Genomic DNA, 18,097 nt, shown 5'->3' on the forward strand with positions numbered 1-18,097 from the left:
CTAAAACTACAAAACTGAGAAAAAAAAGTTTTATTTCAAAAACAAAAAACAGACATTCAGTTTTTCTTGTGTATTTCTTTATTGTTGTGTTTCTTAAAGACTCTACATTCCATATTTCTCTTTTAGCTTTTCCACCAACTCCACATAAGCTGCCATTGCTTCTTCTTTGGATAAACCTGTTGGTTTGGGAGACAAAGCACATAATTCTTGACGGTTTGATGTAGTTTTAGACTCTTTCAAAGATTTTAATCTACATTGACAAATCTTTGTTCAACTCTACACTGATTAATTGTGTTGAGGTATTTGTAATAAAGTTTGATGAATCCAACCTTTCTTTGCGTTCCATGCATCCCATTTTGCTTTTCCTGTAAAATCGAATATCCCTGGTCGTTCTGTGGAAATAAAGAGTCCTGTGTTTAGCCTCAAGCGACTTCAAAACACAATCAAAGTTTGTACAATTTTATTTACTAGACCGCCTAATATGACACTGGAGATAACTGAACCTTAAACCTTCACTGTGTATATCAGGCTTATGAAATGTTATTTCAAAAAGGATCCTCATCTCAACTTTTTTTTAACCACTGTGCCACTGAAACACAGGCCTTGAATTTATGGCATATGAAATTAAACAAATATATGACTCTATAAATATTTTTCTTTTTTAAGTTGCAAAAGTACATGCTTGTTTGCTTTGACTGGAGATTAATGCTGTATGTCCTTGAATTTTATTCTACATGGTTGAGACAGTCTGCAGGGCTTTTTTGGGCATTTGTTGCCCCCTGCTGGGCCCTTTAGATTGTGGTGAGGTGAGGTTTGGGTCATTGCATACAACATGTTTTGAATATTTTTGTCAAACAGTCATGCATAATTTTTTAAGTTATAGTTTGCTGAGTATGGTTTAACTAATTCTTACTTATAATGCCAAAATTAATTTTTATACTAATGATTCACAGTGAAGCTTTGAAAATAAAATAAGAAAAGAAGAAAACGGTCATTTCTCTGCCATTGCAAAATGAGCTGCTTTGTGTTGGTTATAACTAAAACCTTTGCTGCACTGAACTTGTGCAGCTAAATCTGAGTTAGAAGACTGTTTCATAGGTGTTTCACAAGGTTATAATAAATCTACTGTAATCTAAAGTGTAGGATTCAATATTAACCGTTTAAAAAGAAACTGAACATGTAAAGGTTTCTGCAGATAAGTTTTGAAAATGCTGGATTGCAGATATTATATATAAGGGTTGTGTTCAATAAAGTCTGATAAATAAGATGCTTCGTTTAAAGTACATACTCATTGTTCGTAATCTGAAATCTCACTTGTCAAACCTGCTTTAAAAAAAATCATTTCAACCCCACCCTGTCCAAACAACGGATACAAAACATCCCCACTACTCACACTCACCCATGTTCACGTCTCCAGCAGTGGCTTGTTTATACAAACCATAAATTGCACTCATTTCTCCATGGTCTGGTCTTTGTCTCAGGACCTTCACCTCCTCTGCTGCTTTCTCAAATGCTTCCTGGGAGAGAGGAAGGAAACGGAGCATTAAACCTGACAGAGGAACCTATAAAAGACCTGCAGCTCAGCTGAAGCGATCAAACTCAGAGAAAAGTCAGCACACGCGAAGCAGATCGGCTTGGTTACAGAGTAGGAAATAAAAGTGGCAGTTTAATTAAAAAAATGCACTTACAGACATGGTGACCGGGTGTAAGCCTTTTCTGCTGCTGAAACTTCCGACTGTAAGTCTTGCTCAACTCGTCCTGCGGGCACGTCACGCGGGAAATAAGCTGGCAATGTGGGGAGGGATTTCCTGGGTAACAGTGCCAGGTAAGCGGTATTTTACACCCTATTGGTCCCCAATCAACACAACAGACATAATCAAACTTTAAGCTTATTTATTATCATTTCACAAGTTTTTGGTTTGTTTGGGGTTTTTTTCGGATTGGACCGAAAATAAAAGTCAGATTTACGGTGCAGTTCAGAAAACTGCCACAAGATGGCAGCATCTGGATATATAACGCCTAACATTAAAATAATGTCTATGGATATATTTGCCCTCTTACCTCAGTTTAAAGGTTATTACATTATTTTAATGCATGCTAGAAATCCCTTATCTACATTCATATTGAGCACAAACATAGAAAACACATTACTGTGCAAAACTCTAATCAAATCAAATTTTATTTGTATAGCACCTTCCAGCAAAGGTCAAAGTTTACATTCTTTTATTGGCAACAACATTCAAGTTAAATGGCAGTATACAGAAATCATTTTATGTCAGAAATCAACAAAGAAGTAACATTAGACATCAAGCTAGATGCTTCAGTTTAGTAATGTTTGTCAACTGAACTACATAACTGTCACTCTACAGTTCCAGTTTTAACTTGAGGTTCACACCTGAACTACAAGTTTTATTGTTCAAATACAAATCTGAAATGCGTGGCTCGATTTTGTATTCAATCCCCTTTTATCTGGATATCCCTAAATAAAATCCAGCAGAATCACTTCACAGTCTGAAACTGATGAGACATTTAGAGCAGATTTATTCTGTTTATTTTTCTTTTTAGTTTGTTTATCAAAGTTATTTTGGATGTGTTTTGAAGGCAGCATTAGGAGAAAAAGAAAAGATGCATTGCTGCTTAATATTTGCCATATTTGCACAATAATTAGTAAAAAAAAGAAACCTATAAATAACAAATATCACAGGGAAATGAATTGAGCAAAAAATCTAAATCTTTACTTCAATAATACAAATAGTCACATGAAAAGTTTAAGTAGAAACTTATTTTGGTTTCTTGACAGCAACAGCTTAGTCTGCTGTGTAAAAATGTTGCAACGTTTTCTGAAGAGCGAATATCGTTCTTCACTGTGATTGACACTAGAAACAGAGCAAACAATAAATTAAAGAAACAGCAGTCATCTCTGACAGCATTAAGTGCTTCAGGTATCCCTGGCTGGATTCCCTCAGGCTCTTGTTGAGAAGAACTTGAGTTTTCTGACAAATTCCAGCATAGTATAAATATTTTATCTTCTCTGCGGAGATGATCCACCTTGTTTCTAAGAGCTACAGCGTTTCTCACACATTACTGACATCCTCCACCTCGTTGCGGCAGTCTTCGGCCGGCAGCATGAAGCGGATATGTCGGTTCCTCTCCCAGCCGCGGCGGATCTTCCTGAGCCGCCCGGCTACGCAGGGCAGGCAGAGCGCCAAGCGGCCCAGCAGGACCACGGAGGGCAGAACCAGGACCAGGATGAATGTGGGGGGCATGTAAAAGTGGTACTGTGCAAGAACAAAGGCGTGATTCCACCCGTAGAGGAGCGTGTGGGCGGTGGCCATGAACAAGGCACAGTAACCAAGCGTAGACTGCGAATCATCAGACAAACATTAAAAAAAAAAATTAAACTCTACATAACATTAGAAACATATGTAATTGTGATGCAGCTGCAAAGTCTTTGGGGAGTGTCTGCAAACTACCCATAAAATACATCATGTGTTTTGGCAGAGACAGAGAGTCAGCAAGTCCATAGCATTAGCTGTGTTAGAGGCCACAGCAGAGCCTGAGGACACGCGCTGACCCACCACTCCTGACCTAAAGAGACCCCACTGGTGTTTTCCCCTGTGACTGTGACTGACTGAGCTGCTTACTGCACCTTCAGGGGCCACAAGCCACCAAAAACGTCCCAAGGTTGTCTGGGCTGCAGAGCAGGGGTTAAAATAAAAACAAAAACAGCCTTGTTTTTCTGTGTGGAATCTACTGGAGTATTTTAGCTTTATATTTATGCACTTCAACCAAAATGGAAAATCCTCTGTGAAAAACTAAGTACACCCTTTACTCTTTCATTGCAGGTGTTTATTTGTGCTAACAATGCTATAAAGAAAAGACATGAAGAATTATCTTACAGAAGAAATAGTTTCTGCCTGTAAATTTGGGGAGGGTTGTAAGGCTTCTACCAAATAGCTTCAAGTTCATTATTTTAAAAAAGAGGAAACGTTTTAGACAGCTGCCAGTCGTTTCAGTAGCAGATGTTTCAGAAAATTCACGCAATGCTCAGAGAACCTTTACCAACCCAACAACTCCTTTTGAGACTCTGGAGTTCCCATGTTAAATGGTAAAAATTGTGCGTTTACAACAAGAAAAAACAGGACATGTATGAACTCTCTGGAGCAGATGATGAAGAAATGATTGTGTCTGGAAAAAAACTTAGGTTTGCAAAAATCTGCGTTGAGAGCAAAGAGGAGAGGTTAACAGCACAGAGCCATGTTTGGTTGAAAACAGTATATGAGCAGAAACACCTCATCCAGACTTTTGTTGTGTATTTAGCAGGCCAATGAGCATGCTTATCCTGCAGCTTCGCCCAGCGACTGTACATGTACCGAGCACAAACTCGCCTTTCCTCTCTTCGCCACGTGACTAATCTGACGGCCAGCGGATTACCGAGAGATGAAAGTGGGGTGGGGGGAAATGCAGCACAGGAAGTCTGCGAGTCCTGGAAGACCCCAGGCCTCGAGGAGGGAAGAAAAGAAAGTGTGTGCATGCTGAGTCACAACACTTTGGTGGCTTTGTCACAGGATAAGTTTAGCTGTGAATCTGGGGCAGCTGCGGGAGCGGAAAAGCTTGGTGTTTACATGTGTGGGACATTCAGAGTCTTACTTACAGAAGGAATAGTGTGTCTCTGAGGGGATATTACCTTTGAAATGAAACTAAACATGAAACATACCTGGATGAAACTGAACTCCCTCCAGTTGATGGTGCCGGCAACTGAAGGTAGAGAGGTGACCGCCAGCAGGGAGAGCAACCCAAGGGCCATGATGCCCACAGAAAGGTACAACTCCATCCTCCACACGTCCTCATCCACCCAAGAGTCCTCCTTGCCCATCTCCACCTGGACACCAAGCACATTTTATGGAATTGCTCAAGATCAAGACATCTAGCTCCACTGTGTCTTCACCTCACCTGCTTGTAGGCCATGTTGATCAGTGTAAAGCGGGCGGACTTTCTCAGAGGAAGACACAGGCTGTAAACAGCGTGCAGGACAGCACACAGGAAGCTACAGAGTCCCAGCTGCTTCCTGCTGGTCAACCAGCGGTCCAACCAGTTGGGGAAGCGGTTGTACTTGGTCCCCGAACACAGCTGGAGGACGGCGGCCAACAAACCAGGCAGGTAGACCAACGCTAACATCACCAAGGCCACGGACGGAAGGGTGACATTCACCACTTCGATGGGCATTTTGTAGAAGGCGCCTTTGTGCTTCGTGATGAAAGGATGCAACACGTCCCGGACAAAGTTGTACAGGTAGAAGAAAACGAAAAGGAGCAACATGCAGAGGACAGGGAGGCGCCAGGACGGGAATAAATAGAGAGGCAGATTTTCGATCTCCAGAGAAGAAGAAAGGAGGCCCATGTCGACGGGGATGAAGCCCATCCTATGGCAGACTGACTTCACTAAATTCTTGGCCGTTTGGCTGTTGCTGCACAGGAAAACCTGCAGGCAAAAACATGAAACAAACCATTTATAGCTTCCAAAAACATTTAAGTCAATAAGCAAACCATCACTGGAAAATGATGATGTTTCCCACCTGCCTGCCTCCATCTCGGGCGCCCATCTGCAGGGTCCAGGCGGATACGGTGTTGAACCCCTTAACCACAAAGCTTCCAGGGAAATAGTCTGCCAGGAGTTCGGCGTTGGATGGACCCTTATGGTTGATGCTTAAACCGTTGCTAACATCCACCAAGGTCTTTCCAGCCAACGCCTGTTTCAAGTCCATCAGTGTGGAGTGATGTTCAGGGTAAACTGCGACAAAGATCAAGTCTGCCTTGTTGGCTGCTTCCAACTGGGTGGTCACCTGGAACACAGAAGTTTTTAATGCTCCAATGGTTCAAATGCGATTATTTTCAAATTGGTGGACAGGAAAATAGAGGTGAAAAGGAATTTGTGTAGCTCATTTGTCAAATTTTGTGGTAAGTGAGTTATGATTTGGGCTGGACTCTACTTATGCTCCACTAAACTCCTCCAAACCAGTAAAGACGTTTCATCCAAACAAGATAAAGATCCCAAACATGATTCTCCTACATCATGTGGGAAGATTCTTTTAACAGCTAACCTGGGTGACTAAAATCTACGCCAACATTCTTTTCAATATGCAAAGAAGGCCATTCAAAAGGGAAATCTCCTGAAACCAATGTGGCGCAGAGTCACCAGCACCCAGCACCTTGTGTCTATGAATCACAGACTCCATGCAGCCACTGCATGCAAATGACATGCAACAAAATAGTCAAGATGACTGTTTTGGACGGATAATCCCTGGATTTAGGAGGTATTTTCATTTCAACATGGTGAAACTGAAATGCCTGCAAGTCTTGAATGTGCACACTGGATTGTCGTTTAAAATATTTCTTTGAAAATTAGAAGGCAATATCTTCCTAAACGTTACAGAAAATCCTGTAGTTAAAACTTCATCTTTATAATCTGTATATGACGTTTTTGTCATTTTTCAAGCACAAAATTGTGTTGATGTATTTTCTTCAACCCCCTTTAGTCTAATACACCTAAATAAAACTTAATCCAACCAATTCAGGAAGACTTAACTTTCTAAAATGCAGCTTTAACCTCAATCAATTATATAGTCATGATAACAAAAGTAATTACCCTTCGTGGGAAACAAATGATGTATAATCATCTCCAGAAGGAAAGAAACAAAAACACCAATTACACAAGGAGTGCGTGTATCACCTCGGTCTCCTCCGGGAACAGAGCTACAAAGCGTGTGGGGGTCCGACTTCCCACCACTACTTGGTAGCCAGAGGCCACCAGCCTCCTGGCCAGTGAGCGGGAGAAGTCTCCAGTGCCCAGGATGCCGATTACCGGGGTGCTGGGATCGGACACATCATCTTCGAAGTGTCTGGCTCCCCCGCCGCCTCTTTCTAGAATTAAACGCCTTGACATCTCATCAGGCATGATGTGCTAACAAATCTGCAAACATCAGACAGGATCATGGGTTAGAGTCATGATTATATGATTTCCTAAGATCCAAACTGGACATTATTGTCTATCAAGACACTAATCTCACAAAAGCTGAAATAAAAGTAACACTAATAATAGATTTGCCGGTGGGTTTCTATCTGACATCTGTCTGCTTGTTTTTAGAACAGAGAAGCCTCATTCCTATTATCTGAGTCTCAGCTGGCATGTCCTACATCTGTCAAAGCTGCTGCCACCCAACATTAGCAGAAATGGATAACAGGCACTCTAAATATGGTAGCAGCTACTTTCGTGGTTAGTAATAACCAGCTCACTTAAACTCTGCATTATGTTAACTTCATGCAGACTTTAGAAGTCTGTCACTTTTGCCAAACTTCTCTCCAGAGTCAAAGTCAATACGTATAAGGACGTTAAGAAAACCGCTAATAATCAGGAACCCGTCTGTATTATATGTCAAGAGTTGTTTTAAAGCAGCTAAAATGTGTTTATTAAAGTGTTTAATAACTTTGTTTCTTAATCAAAACAGAAAAACTACTTAACGCCACCATGCTGGCTGCCCTTGGCTGGACTTGTGGAAACTTTACTCTCCTTTAATACGAAAACAACAAAGTAAAAAATAACGCAAACATTTCGAGAAATCCCTCAGAAAACACACCGACGCTTCAGCTGCGTTCTAAAAGTAACAATTGTACTTACAGACAGCACTTTGTTCTACCCGCGTCTCCGTTTTCAGTAAACTGCAGCGGTTTCCTCCATGTCGGATGACGCAGCAGTTAAAGCCACGCCCCCGCATGTCAAGGTAAGATAAAAGATCGCGCGTGATTTCCGCAGCGTGATACAGGTGACAACACGTGACCAACTCGGTGTTTATAGTGTTATTTGCAGTTTAGGACAGTAAATAAAATGCAAGTAAAAACAAAAACGTTCACGATTTTATGGAAGTTTTCAGTGAGACAGTTTAAAGTTTTGGCTAAGATCATTTGAGGACAATACTATTTTTTTCATATTTTAAAATGAATAAATAGGATAATATTTCTGCTTGAACCAACGTAAAGCATCATGTTTTGTGAATAATTGCAACGAGAGCTTAGACTGTGACAAAAAGAAAGTTATGCAATTTTATTTATTAGTAAAACTATTTAAATCAAAAATGAGCTGCAATTAAAATAATTAAAAATAATGTAACCAATGATTTAAAGAAAGCAAAAAAATGACTGTTTTTACACCTTTCTGAACAGATACCTAATCCTGAAACCATCATATACTGTAGATGCAGGAGGCATAATGTACACATTATGTTCTACAAACACAAAACAGAAGAGAAATAACAAAAACCCATTGCGAAAACTGTGATCAGTTGGGACTACAAAGCTTTTTCCCCATTTCTTTTTGCATTGTATGCCGCAGTGGGAAGTATTGGTGCTTATGTATGTAGTGACGTCACATGGTGAGGCATATTAGTGCCACCTGGTGTTAAACACAAAAGATTTCCAACATCTAGACTTACAACCATCAGAGATCAGCGCATAAAAATGAGAACATATCTGGGGTGACTGTAGACTGTAGAGTGTTTTACAAGCTGGTTTGGTGATGTACCAGTAATTAGTAAGATCTAGTGTGTAAAGCACTAGATCTTAATTTAATCTCAGAACTCTCAACATACCACCCCTGTAGTCGAACGATTAAACACAATTAAGAGCTGATTAGCTCATATTAGCAAGCTAACACTAATTTAAGAGGTAATTTGGCTCCCATTACACCTGTTAAATATAAGCAGGTGTTAGCATTGTGAGCACATGATGACAGTAGCCTTCAGCTACTTTTGTATAACAATACGTAGAGGTTTGAGGCTAATCTCATATACCCTCTCTCTGAAAATGGTTTTAATATTGAAGTCCTCCTGTTCCCCTCCTGCTTGCAAAGCTGGTGTATTTGATAAACTGGCCTTGGGATCGGTAGAAAAAAACCAAACGCGTGTTAAAAAGATGTCTGACCGCAGGTTACACACTGTCACCATGACTTCATCATGTCTGCCTTTGCCACTTGCAAAAGGTTGAATCCCTGAGGCGGGCTGTGCTACATCAGTGTCGCCACACACAAATATGTACGTTCTCACACACGAACCCTTTTTTCCCCTCATGCTCTCTCATGGCTCTCTGGTGGCTTCATGTTTGTTTATTTCGCTCAGGGTTGCAGCTTGCTACATTCATATTTCATTTTTGAGTTTTTCATTTATATATCAGTAAATTGTGTCTTCTGAGAAATTGCTAAATTAATCAGAAGACAAGGTAGAATTGGTCAATATTGTGCCACGTGAGGAAATAAAAGGTCATAAACATTTGGCCTGAGGTGGACTTTGACAGGTGTTCACAATCATCAAGGAGCGTTTTGTTTTATCCGTGCAATCGAGGACAGACGTGTCTTCAGTGGGCTTCATGTGGGATCAGGGTCACGCACTAAGACAGAAGCTGATGTTGCAAGTTCTCATAGCTGTCTTGTTGTGGTTCACAGATGGCTCACTTACACATATGAGCTGTGACGTTTGATTCACAATAAGTAGAACAAGTTTCACTAATGCAAAACGAACGGAATGACAATGGCTGACCAACCATTCCTTCATAATTCAGTCTGTAAAGCAATTAAATCTTTAGAAAGTAGCTGGGTGTCTTTTTTACTGACTGATAATAGTGGTCAAAGATATTTGTAATGCCATGAAAATGTATTCAAACCCCTTAGTCAACCAACACAAAGGAGTGTGCAACTATAACAAGGGAAAAAATTGTGTTTTTTTGCAAACAGAAATCAAAACAAGAATGGTGTTCATTTCTTCTCAGTACCTTTGGGTCAATCACTTGTAGAACCACTTTTCACTGAAGCTGTGAGGTGTGCCTATATGTTTGACCCCTGGTTTCCACAATATGCAGTATTACACAGTTGAAACCTAGCAGAAGCTAACATCTACCGTCATTTGGCTCCTGAGGGTACAGCCAATCAGTGCTCAGGAACACAAATGTAGCTCCTGGATTGGCTGCTTTGCAAACGGCAGCAATTAGCATGTCTAGCAGCATTGCACTCAGGTATCTTAGCTATCCAAGCTGCATTTTCTTTTCAATATTTCGGATATGCGCTATGAAAACCTTTGCAAATAGTCAAAGCAGACCATAGATACATAAGCATTCAAGTTAGTTAGCAGTCCAATTTCGCACAACTGCACTGTGGCACACTTGCTGTACATATATTTACATATACATTCTGTTCTGCATTTTGAATCCTTGCAAGGTCTGCTCTAAGCTGCTTTTTATATTGACAGCATGTTATATTTTATTTTTATTTTATCTTGTCTCTATGCTGCTGTAACTGCGAAATAATTTCCCTGCTGGGATGAATAAAGTAATTCTATTCTATTCTATTCTATTATGGCACAATTTTCTTAATTAGTTTAGTTGTAGACTTTCTATCAAGATTATGCGTTGACCTAACCATTCCACTGTAGCTCTGGATGTATCTTCAAGGTCATTTTCAACTGGAAAGTGAACTTCCACCCCAGTCTGAAAGTCTTTAGTCTTCTTCCAAGATTGTCCTGTTTTTACCCCTTCAAGTCTAACCAGCTTCCCTGTCTCTGAACGGAGAAAACAATCTCCAAAAAATGATGTTGAGTGATTTGCAATGTTAGTTTACTGCCATGCATACCATTTTACACCTACTACCAGTTACTCTGCTGAATAGAAAATTATCCAAAGTCATGTAAGCTGCTGGTGATGGTTCTCTTCTTTGGCCTCACCGTAAGGTTTGTGTGCATCATGCAGCAGTGCAGTGTGATTACAAGCATGACGGAGCTGCAGGCTGGGATAATCTAAGAGGCTGGAGTGCATAATGCAAACAGTGTGTTGTGTTTGGCTCACCGCAGCCTAAAGACACAGTTCACTGTACTAATCCTTCCTAAAGGTCATGCTGCGCATTAGGAAAGAGGATGTGCTCCATGTGCCTTTCTGCATATTTTTAGTGGGTTTGTTTTTGTATGTTTTGTGAATTACCGATGCTTTGAAGGGGAATGAAAAATGTAAAACAAGATGGGATGTTTTTATTCTGGCCGCCGTGGCGTTTCCCTCAGATTTTTCAACTTTGGTTTGAATTTCTCGGCCAGCTCTCGTTGCTCGTTATGCTTTTTCTCACTCTCGGATGCCAGCAGCGGCTTCCTCCGTGTTCTGGAGAGTTACAGCTGAGCTGAGCGTGAGCTGGAATTGGTTGGGGGTGGAGGGGATGGCAGGATCGCGGGGGGGTTCGGCTAAGCCTCGTCTTCAACCTCTGAAGATTTCTTCACATTGCCTTGAGCTGTAAAGCCTCTGTTGTGGATGTGGGGCCTGCACTCCAATTCCAGGTGCTTAGCTCTGCTGGCCCCGCACTTTTGAAGTATTTAAGGTCCTTCAAGGAATGTTTGTAACAATTACCAGCTTTTATTAAGCATCCCTAAAGCTTTTATGCCCAGTAAATGGCATAAAAGTCACAATTATTAATCAGCAGGTGCGGATAAAATCCACACAATTAGCAAGAGTTCAGCGGTCTCGGAGGAAAACCAAAACCAAGGCTAAAAAGGCATGTCAGACACATCTGCATGCACTGGGGTGCTGATTTGCATGGAATGAATTTTAATTTGATAGCCAATCTAAATTCGAGGCCTGTGGCCCTCAGCCGCATGGAACAAGACATCAAATATGTCCCTGCAGTCACAGAGAGCATGGAGCTGAGAGTGTCGACCGCCGACAGACATCCCTGGTCTGCATCCAGCATGCATAAACTGCCCCCTCCTCCTCCTGTCCGTCTCTCCCTCCATGAGTGTGTGTGTGTGAAGTGACCAATGCAGTCAGTCAGCTGATGACACCACTGTGAACCTGCCCTCAGCCATATGAAGTGACTTTGAAAGTGTCCCTCTTGGTCTGAGTCAAATATTTGGCCATGTATTTAGCTGCTGCGAGTTTAAGCTCTTCATTAAATCTGACTTTGACCTGGATTCATTCATGTTCAAAAGGAAAGTAACTAATCACACTCGTTTATTTAGATACACCTGAGTGGCATGTCGGAGTAAACACACTGCCTGCAGTTCAAACAACTTTAATCAAAGGATGATTTGAACTCATTAAAACTTCGACATGCAGCCATAAATAAGTCCAAGTCATAAAAATGTGGAAAAAGGTTTCCATTCAAAACACTATTCAGAATTAAAATTGTGTTCCTTTTGTTAGAAAGATCAAAATCAAAAAGATTTTCTGTTACATTTTGAAACAATATGATGGATGAGAACTTTTTTTATCAATAATTGATTTCAAAGCATGAAAATGTATTTTATTCTGATCGTTTTTACCGGCTCAACACTTTTTCTAGTGAAACAATCATATGGGTTGATATTTGAAGAAAAGTCTTGGCAGCTGGTTTACTAATAGAAACGTAAACAATTTTCTAACATGTACCGTATTCGAATTGCAGTTGCGAGTTGCTAAAGCTCATTCCAAGAAAGATTATTATTAATATATTATTTTCAAATCAGCAATATGGTTTAATGTATCTCTTCACACATGCTGTGAACAGCGTGTGCATTTTATTGTTAAGTTAGCTAGATAACTACAAATTTGAGATAAATTAAGGTTGCAAATGAAAATGGCTGCTCACATTCCCGTGTTGGAGTGACCCAGTCAAAGTTTACATAAATATTTAGTTGAAAATCTATGACAACAAAACTGAGTGAACATTTCTTTGCAAAACTAGAAGAGACATAGCCTACAGCAAAAGTGAATTGATTCTACAAAGTACTGACTCAGATGGGGATTGAAAACAAATGAAAGCTACACTTTTAAGATCATTTGTAAAACATTTTATTTGTAGTTTTTTCTTTTTCAAAAAAAAAACTGTCCTTATTTGAGTGGATTAATATGTTCCACATGTTAATGTAGATTTATATAAAGTTGCAAAGTTAACATGTTCCTTTACAACATGCTTGCTTGTGAGAGTTGGCACTGATGGCTCTGCAAGTCCAAATGACATCCAGACTCTCCATCCATGCGTACACGCTGCTTGTTTTAATTTGAAGTCCTGCCTTCCGGTCTTCTTCTTGCAAACAGCTGGACGCAGCTGTGCGCAGCTGTCTGCGCGCCACCCCTCCATCCAGCCAAGACGCGCGTCTCCCGCTCGGTCACAGCTGCCCAGGGGATTGAAGACGCGGTGGAGACACTTGTGCGTACTTCCCCAACTTCACTTCTTTTGTTTCTGTCTGTCTTTTTACCCCTCACTGATAACAGTCACAATTGCCCTCCAGCGCGGCTCGACGGGTTTTCTGGCGTCCATTGGTCCACGCACGGCCCGGAGGAAGTGGTCCGTGGTCTTCGCGGTGACCGCTGTCGCCATGGTCCTGCTGGCTCTGACCATCGCTGTCCCGCTGCTGCTCCTCCGCTCCCCGGAGACCTCCGCTCACTACTACGAGATGATGGGCACCTGCCGCATGGTTTGTGACCCATACAGCCCCAAACCGGGGGGAGCCACCGCCATGGAGGTGAGCCAGAACGTGAACGGAGTCGCTCCGCTGCCGCCCATGGCGCAAGGGACGCGCGGCGAGCAGGGGCGACCCGGGAAGCCCGGACCCAGGGGTCCACCGGGAGAGCCTGGACCCCCCGGACCGAGGGGACCACCGGGAGAGCGCGGGGACAATAAACTGGCTTTCACCGCTTTAGCCGGAGCAGCAGGAGCCGGTGACACGGGCGAGGGGGACGGAGCGAACTCCACGGTGAGCGGCTACAGGATCGCGTTTTACGTGGGTCTGAAGAACCCGCATGAGGGATATGAGGTGCTGAAATTTGACGACGTGATCACAAACTTGGGAAACCACTACGACCAGAGCACCGGGAAGTTCACCTGTCATGTGTCCGGGATCTACTTCTTCACCTACCATGTGCTGATGCGCGGAGGGGATGGCACCAGCATGTGGGCCGACCTGTGCAAGAACGGACAGGTAGACTCCAACCCAGAGCGCATGCATGGCACTGCGGGGGTCTGATCAATGGACACAGTTTTAGGATAAGGTCCAAAACGTAGCTTGTTTAGTTGATCAAACAGCCTTATTTCATTCCGGTTCTCTTCTCGAAAAGTTGATAAAAAAAATTTAAAAGCTGGGTTATATTTTACGCACCAAGTGCGCACCGCATGGCGCAAACCTCCCGTTTTCCTTTAACTTCACAGTTTAAATGAATAAATAAATTCAATCTTCATATTCTGTTTACTTCTAGTTCTGTCTGCTCTCATTTCCATAAAAGGTGCTTAACGCAGCGATCCTCTGGATGAGGTTTTTCTTTCCTCCTTTCATTTACAGCTGCAGATTGACGCATTTCGAAAAGTGTCCCAATACAAATCCATACATCATGGAACAAAAAATGATTTATACCTGATCATTTAAATAACATTTTAAATAAATGTACGCCTATTTAATAACATTTTTGAATACATGTTTATCCAATCATCTCTGGAAATCACGAATTTGTAATTTAAGATGTTTAGAAATCCAACATGGTGGCTAAAGGTAACTCCGCCCCTCATCTCAGGCCCACCGGTTATCGATAAGGGATGGCTGGATGCCCATTAACAAATATTTTATTATTAATTTATATGATCTAATACGGTTACAACAGAAGTTTCATACTTGTTCTGATAATAAAGTAATATCATATTACCATAGACAAGAGGTTAACCAATCAAAGGTTAGGGTCCACTTGATGAAGCATGGTGGCAATTTAAAACATCCTAAAAATGTTTATAATTTATAAGGAAGTTCAGGTTTAAAAAATGCTGAAAAAATACACACACGAATGAATCAATTTATCTGTATTTTTTAATGTATTATAATTTGTTGATTAAAAGATGAATTCATGTATGATTTTTGCAGTGTTCTGTAAATATTGTTTATTTCATATGAAACATTATGAAATAATGATCACAGTTACTTTTGCTTGCTAAATAAACTATCATCTGTTTGGTTAACCTGTTATGACACTGGTTTAAATCAGCTGATATACTAATTGAATAATTAATGAATATATTATGTATGACAAATTTTAAGTTTAACATTTGAAACCATGACTTACAACTTTTTTACTTTATTAAATTGAGGCCTTTTTTTGGCAGACTAACATTGCAGACATTCATGATAGATTTAATTCACATTTTTCTAAGCAGCCCAGTCAAATTTGATTACATCCTGCAGCTTTAATGCTAACTTATTTCCTCTTGAATCAACATTTGGAGGTTTAAAATTAGAATCTAACAATTTTCCGCACCACTGCTGTTTTACTTTGCCTCTCAGGTACATGTGAACTTTTCCACTCGGTCGTTATATCCAATATGTTTCTTACGGTGACTCTGAGTTTCTTTTTATCTTGTTAAACCAGGTCCGGGCCAGCGCCATAGCCCAAGATGCAGACCAGAACTATGACTACGCCAGTAACAGTGCTGTGCTACATTTGGACTCTGGAGATGAGGTGTATGTTAAACTGGATGGCGGAAAAGCACATGGAGGCAACAACAACAAGTACAGCACCTTCTCTGGCTTCATCTTATACCCTGATTAAACCCTCCACAACAGGCGCTTTGGACTGAAATTGTCTCAACTAAAGGTTAATTATGGTTTTTTTCTCGTCTTTTGCATACCTGTTCAAGTTTACAGAGCTATCTGAACCCTATATGTTGAAAAAAAAAAGAACTAATTGAAAGATTTTTGTATATGACATTTAATTTAACTGGAGTTTAGATAGAGATAGCTATAAAACTGTGACTGATATCTCAGTGTGAGAAAACTCATATTCCAGGTGATTTACGACACACCTTAAAGAACCCGGGAGGAAATGTTCCTAGAGTAACATCTTAAAACCATTTGAGGAAAATAACGACAGGCCTTAAAGATTATTGCCATTTCACTGGTTGTTTATAAGGCAGATTGTGTAACAACAGCAATATTTAAAAAGAAATATAACTACATTAAGAGGACTGTCGGTGAGGCTCTATTGAGTGACCTGTTCACAACACTGTAACTTAAATTTTGGGGCAAAATTACAGTTTTAATGAGATGATTGACTATGTATGCTGAAATTAACAGTGTTGACTTTTTTACAGAGTTCAATCAAAACACCAGAAGACGTCTCCTTTATTATTTTAATGCTTAGTAATATAATTTCCCTGAGGGATATCAACACAATATTAAATCATTTGTTTTCCTTGTCAAAAGCAATTTTTAATTGAGTTAAATTAGCTAGTAAGCTAAGTGCTAATATGCTATAGTCTTCAGCAAGTTGAACATTTAGGGATTGATTTTGTACATATGTAATACTTATGTAAGTGGATCAAGCAATATTATTTAATGAAGGTATAATGCAGCTTATCAAAGCTATGCATAACAAATTACTTGTTGTTCCAGTAAAAGTTGTGTTTCTGTGTGATAGTGACATCAAAACCATTAAAAAACATCCCCAGAACAAATTTGACTTAGCAAATCAAATTTTCGTTAGCATTGCTGAATCAGTCTTTGTTTTCCCAATATTGTTCACATTTTAGTTTGTTTTTGATCAAACTAAACTCATTTTGCTCCGTAGAATGCTTTGCATTAGTGGAAGTTATTTCACAATTTTTGTACTGTGCTATCAGCTAGCTAGTTAGCTGAAGAACTTGTGATAAATGCAAGAAAACAGACCAAGTGTTTTTTTAAAAGTATCTTTACTGTTGAGTTTCCTCATACCTTTAAACATTTTCTGAATCTTTTGTTTATTTAATAATATCAAAGCATAAGTAAATCAAAATGAGAAAATCACTTTAAACTTGAAGTTTTGTTTCATAATGTTAATCGAAAACAAAATCAGAAACAGAAAGCTACTGTGACTGAGCAGTGCTAGCATGTTTAACATGGCAGCATATTAGCTAAATCAATGCTGTGAATTGATTTAGCTAGTAGCTACATTAGCTAGATCAAGTAGAAAAATACTAAAGTATAACAAATGATTTAGTGTTTTGTTAAAATCCTTCAGCCAAAATGTGTTATTTATATTTTCAGCAACAAGTAATTTGATTTCTTTTATTTTCAGTGGAAAGCAAGCAGGTCATTATGTATGTAAGTTAAACATTATAGTGATTTTCACATCTTGATGTGAAAATTACTGTGATGGTAAATTCCTGTATCATGATGTCAATCATAGCATATTAGAATAATCCTAACAAGTGCACCATTTTTCCTCTAATACAGTAAGACTTGAGGTCAGCAGTTGTTTATTTTTCTGCTAGTCAGAAAGATTATGCAAATCCTACTGAGCCAAAATTTATGATATGTGATTTAAAGGTGAAACATGAACAAATGCGACTGTAAGTGACTGAAAAGATTTCTTATTTAAGTTTAACAATATGATTCAGTAGACATATCATGTGTGCATGTGTGTTTTGGTATTTCAGTAATTAATGCTGGAGGACATAAATCCCTTTTGGAGGATATTTGTAGAGGAGTTTTTCCTCCATAGCATGTGCTGGAAGGCTAGGAGGACTGAATCTGGTGACAGTCAGCATCGTTTTTGAGGAATACTAAAAAGACAAAAGCTGTGCACAAGCATGCAGGTACTTTTAAAAACAAAGTAAGTCAACCCTCTAAAACCTTTTTACACTGTGTTGAAATTTGGAAATGGCACAGGAAAGCTTGAAGTCAGCCCAGTTAATATTCTGAATGCATCAATACAATACAATGCAGGAAGTTCCAAAAGCTCCAAATGGCAACTTGGATTGCTGCAGCATGCCAAACTGTGCTGATTTGTGTAGTGGTCTGTGTTTAACAAAATAACCAATCACACTAAAAACCTGTTGTCATGTTCTGTTCATGGTTGTTTTGTTCTCATATATACCAATAAATAATTTTTAAAAAACATTTCTCTGAGCTAATCTTTTCCATTCTGTGAAAACAGCACTTTCCTTTTCAGTCAGAGATTCTTTGCTGCTGGAAATTCCTGGAAATATTTTTCTGATCATTTCTGTCTGCTTGAAAGAACTGTGATTCATTACTGTGGACAAACCTTGTGTTTCTGCAGTGTGTCCTTCGGGGCCATCCCTAAAC

The 18,097-nt window shown here is 39.9% G+C and overlaps 3 protein-coding genes across 3 annotated transcripts; 1 reads left to right on the forward strand and 2 right to left on the reverse strand.

The window, feature by feature from the left end:
* Window positions 1-58: 58 nt before the first annotated feature.
* On the reverse strand, window positions 59-1,788 carry LOC102226696 (acyl-CoA-binding protein). The gene is made up of 4 exons (XM_014474052.2): window positions 1,689-1,788; window positions 1,400-1,517; window positions 330-392; window positions 59-176 (listed from the first exon to the last, which is right to left on the reverse strand). Exons 1-4 carry the CDS (start codon window positions 1,692-1,694, stop codon window positions 103-105), a joined length of 261 nt encoding a protein of 86 aa, XP_014329538.2. The 5' UTR covers window positions 1,695-1,788; the 3' UTR covers window positions 59-102.
* A 373-nt stretch (window positions 1,789-2,161) lies between these two features.
* steap3 (STEAP3 metalloreductase) lies at window positions 2,162-7,741 on the reverse strand. The gene is made up of 6 exons (XM_023329644.1): window positions 7,675-7,741; window positions 6,730-6,969; window positions 5,576-5,842; window positions 4,954-5,481; window positions 4,718-4,882; window positions 2,162-3,362 (listed from the first exon to the last, which is right to left on the reverse strand). Exons 2-6 carry the CDS (start codon window positions 6,952-6,954, stop codon window positions 3,075-3,077), a joined length of 1,473 nt encoding a protein of 490 aa, XP_023185412.1. The 5' UTR covers window positions 6,955-6,969; window positions 7,675-7,741; the 3' UTR covers window positions 2,162-3,074.
* A 5,399-nt stretch (window positions 7,742-13,140) lies between these two features.
* Window positions 13,141-17,860, forward strand: c1ql2 (complement C1q like 2). Its single transcript, XM_005812907.2, has 3 exons — window positions 13,141-13,203; window positions 13,286-13,975; window positions 15,405-17,860. Exons 2-3 carry the CDS (start codon window positions 13,373-13,375, stop codon window positions 15,582-15,584), a joined length of 783 nt encoding a protein of 260 aa, XP_005812964.1. The 5' UTR covers window positions 13,141-13,203; window positions 13,286-13,372; the 3' UTR covers window positions 15,585-17,860.
* The last annotated feature ends 237 nt before the right edge of the window (window positions 17,861-18,097 follow it).

This window comes from Xiphophorus maculatus, chromosome 24, assembly GCF_002775205.1.
Source record: "Xiphophorus maculatus strain JP 163 A chromosome 24, X_maculatus-5.0-male, whole genome shotgun sequence".
Taxonomy (NCBI): domain Eukaryota; kingdom Metazoa; phylum Chordata; class Actinopteri; order Cyprinodontiformes; family Poeciliidae; genus Xiphophorus; species Xiphophorus maculatus.

Excerpts from the sequence above, each read along its gene's own strand:
- LOC102226696 (XM_014474052.2), bottom strand. Across the intron at positions 393-1,399 it reads TGCTGGAGACGTGAACATGG|AACGACCAGGGATATTCGAT; the intron begins GTGAGTGTGAGT and ends TTATTTCCACAG. Across the intron at positions 177-329 it reads TGCATGGAACGCAAAGAAAG|GTTTATCCAAAGAAGAAGCA; the intron begins GTTGGATTCATC and ends CCAAACCAACAG.
- c1ql2 (XM_005812907.2), top strand. The coding sequence starts at position 13,373 with ATGGTCCTGCTGGCTCTGACCATCGCTGTCCCGCTGCTGCTCCTCCGC. Across the intron at positions 13,976-15,404 it reads ACCTGTGCAAGAACGGACAG|GTCCGGGCCAGCGCCATAGC; the intron begins GTAGACTCCAAC and ends TTGTTAAACCAG.
- steap3 (XM_023329644.1), bottom strand. The coding sequence starts at position 6,954 with ATGCCTGATGAGATGTCAAGGCGTTTAATTCTAGAAAGAGGCGGCGGG. Across the intron at positions 5,482-5,575 it reads CCCGAGATGGAGGCAGGCAG|GTTTTCCTGTGCAGCAACAG; the intron begins GTGGGAAACATC and ends TTTTGCCTGCAG. Across the intron at positions 3,363-4,717 it reads GGGAGTTCAGTTTCATCCAG|TCTACGCTTGGTTACTGTGC; the intron begins GTATGTTTCATG and ends GATGATTCGCAG.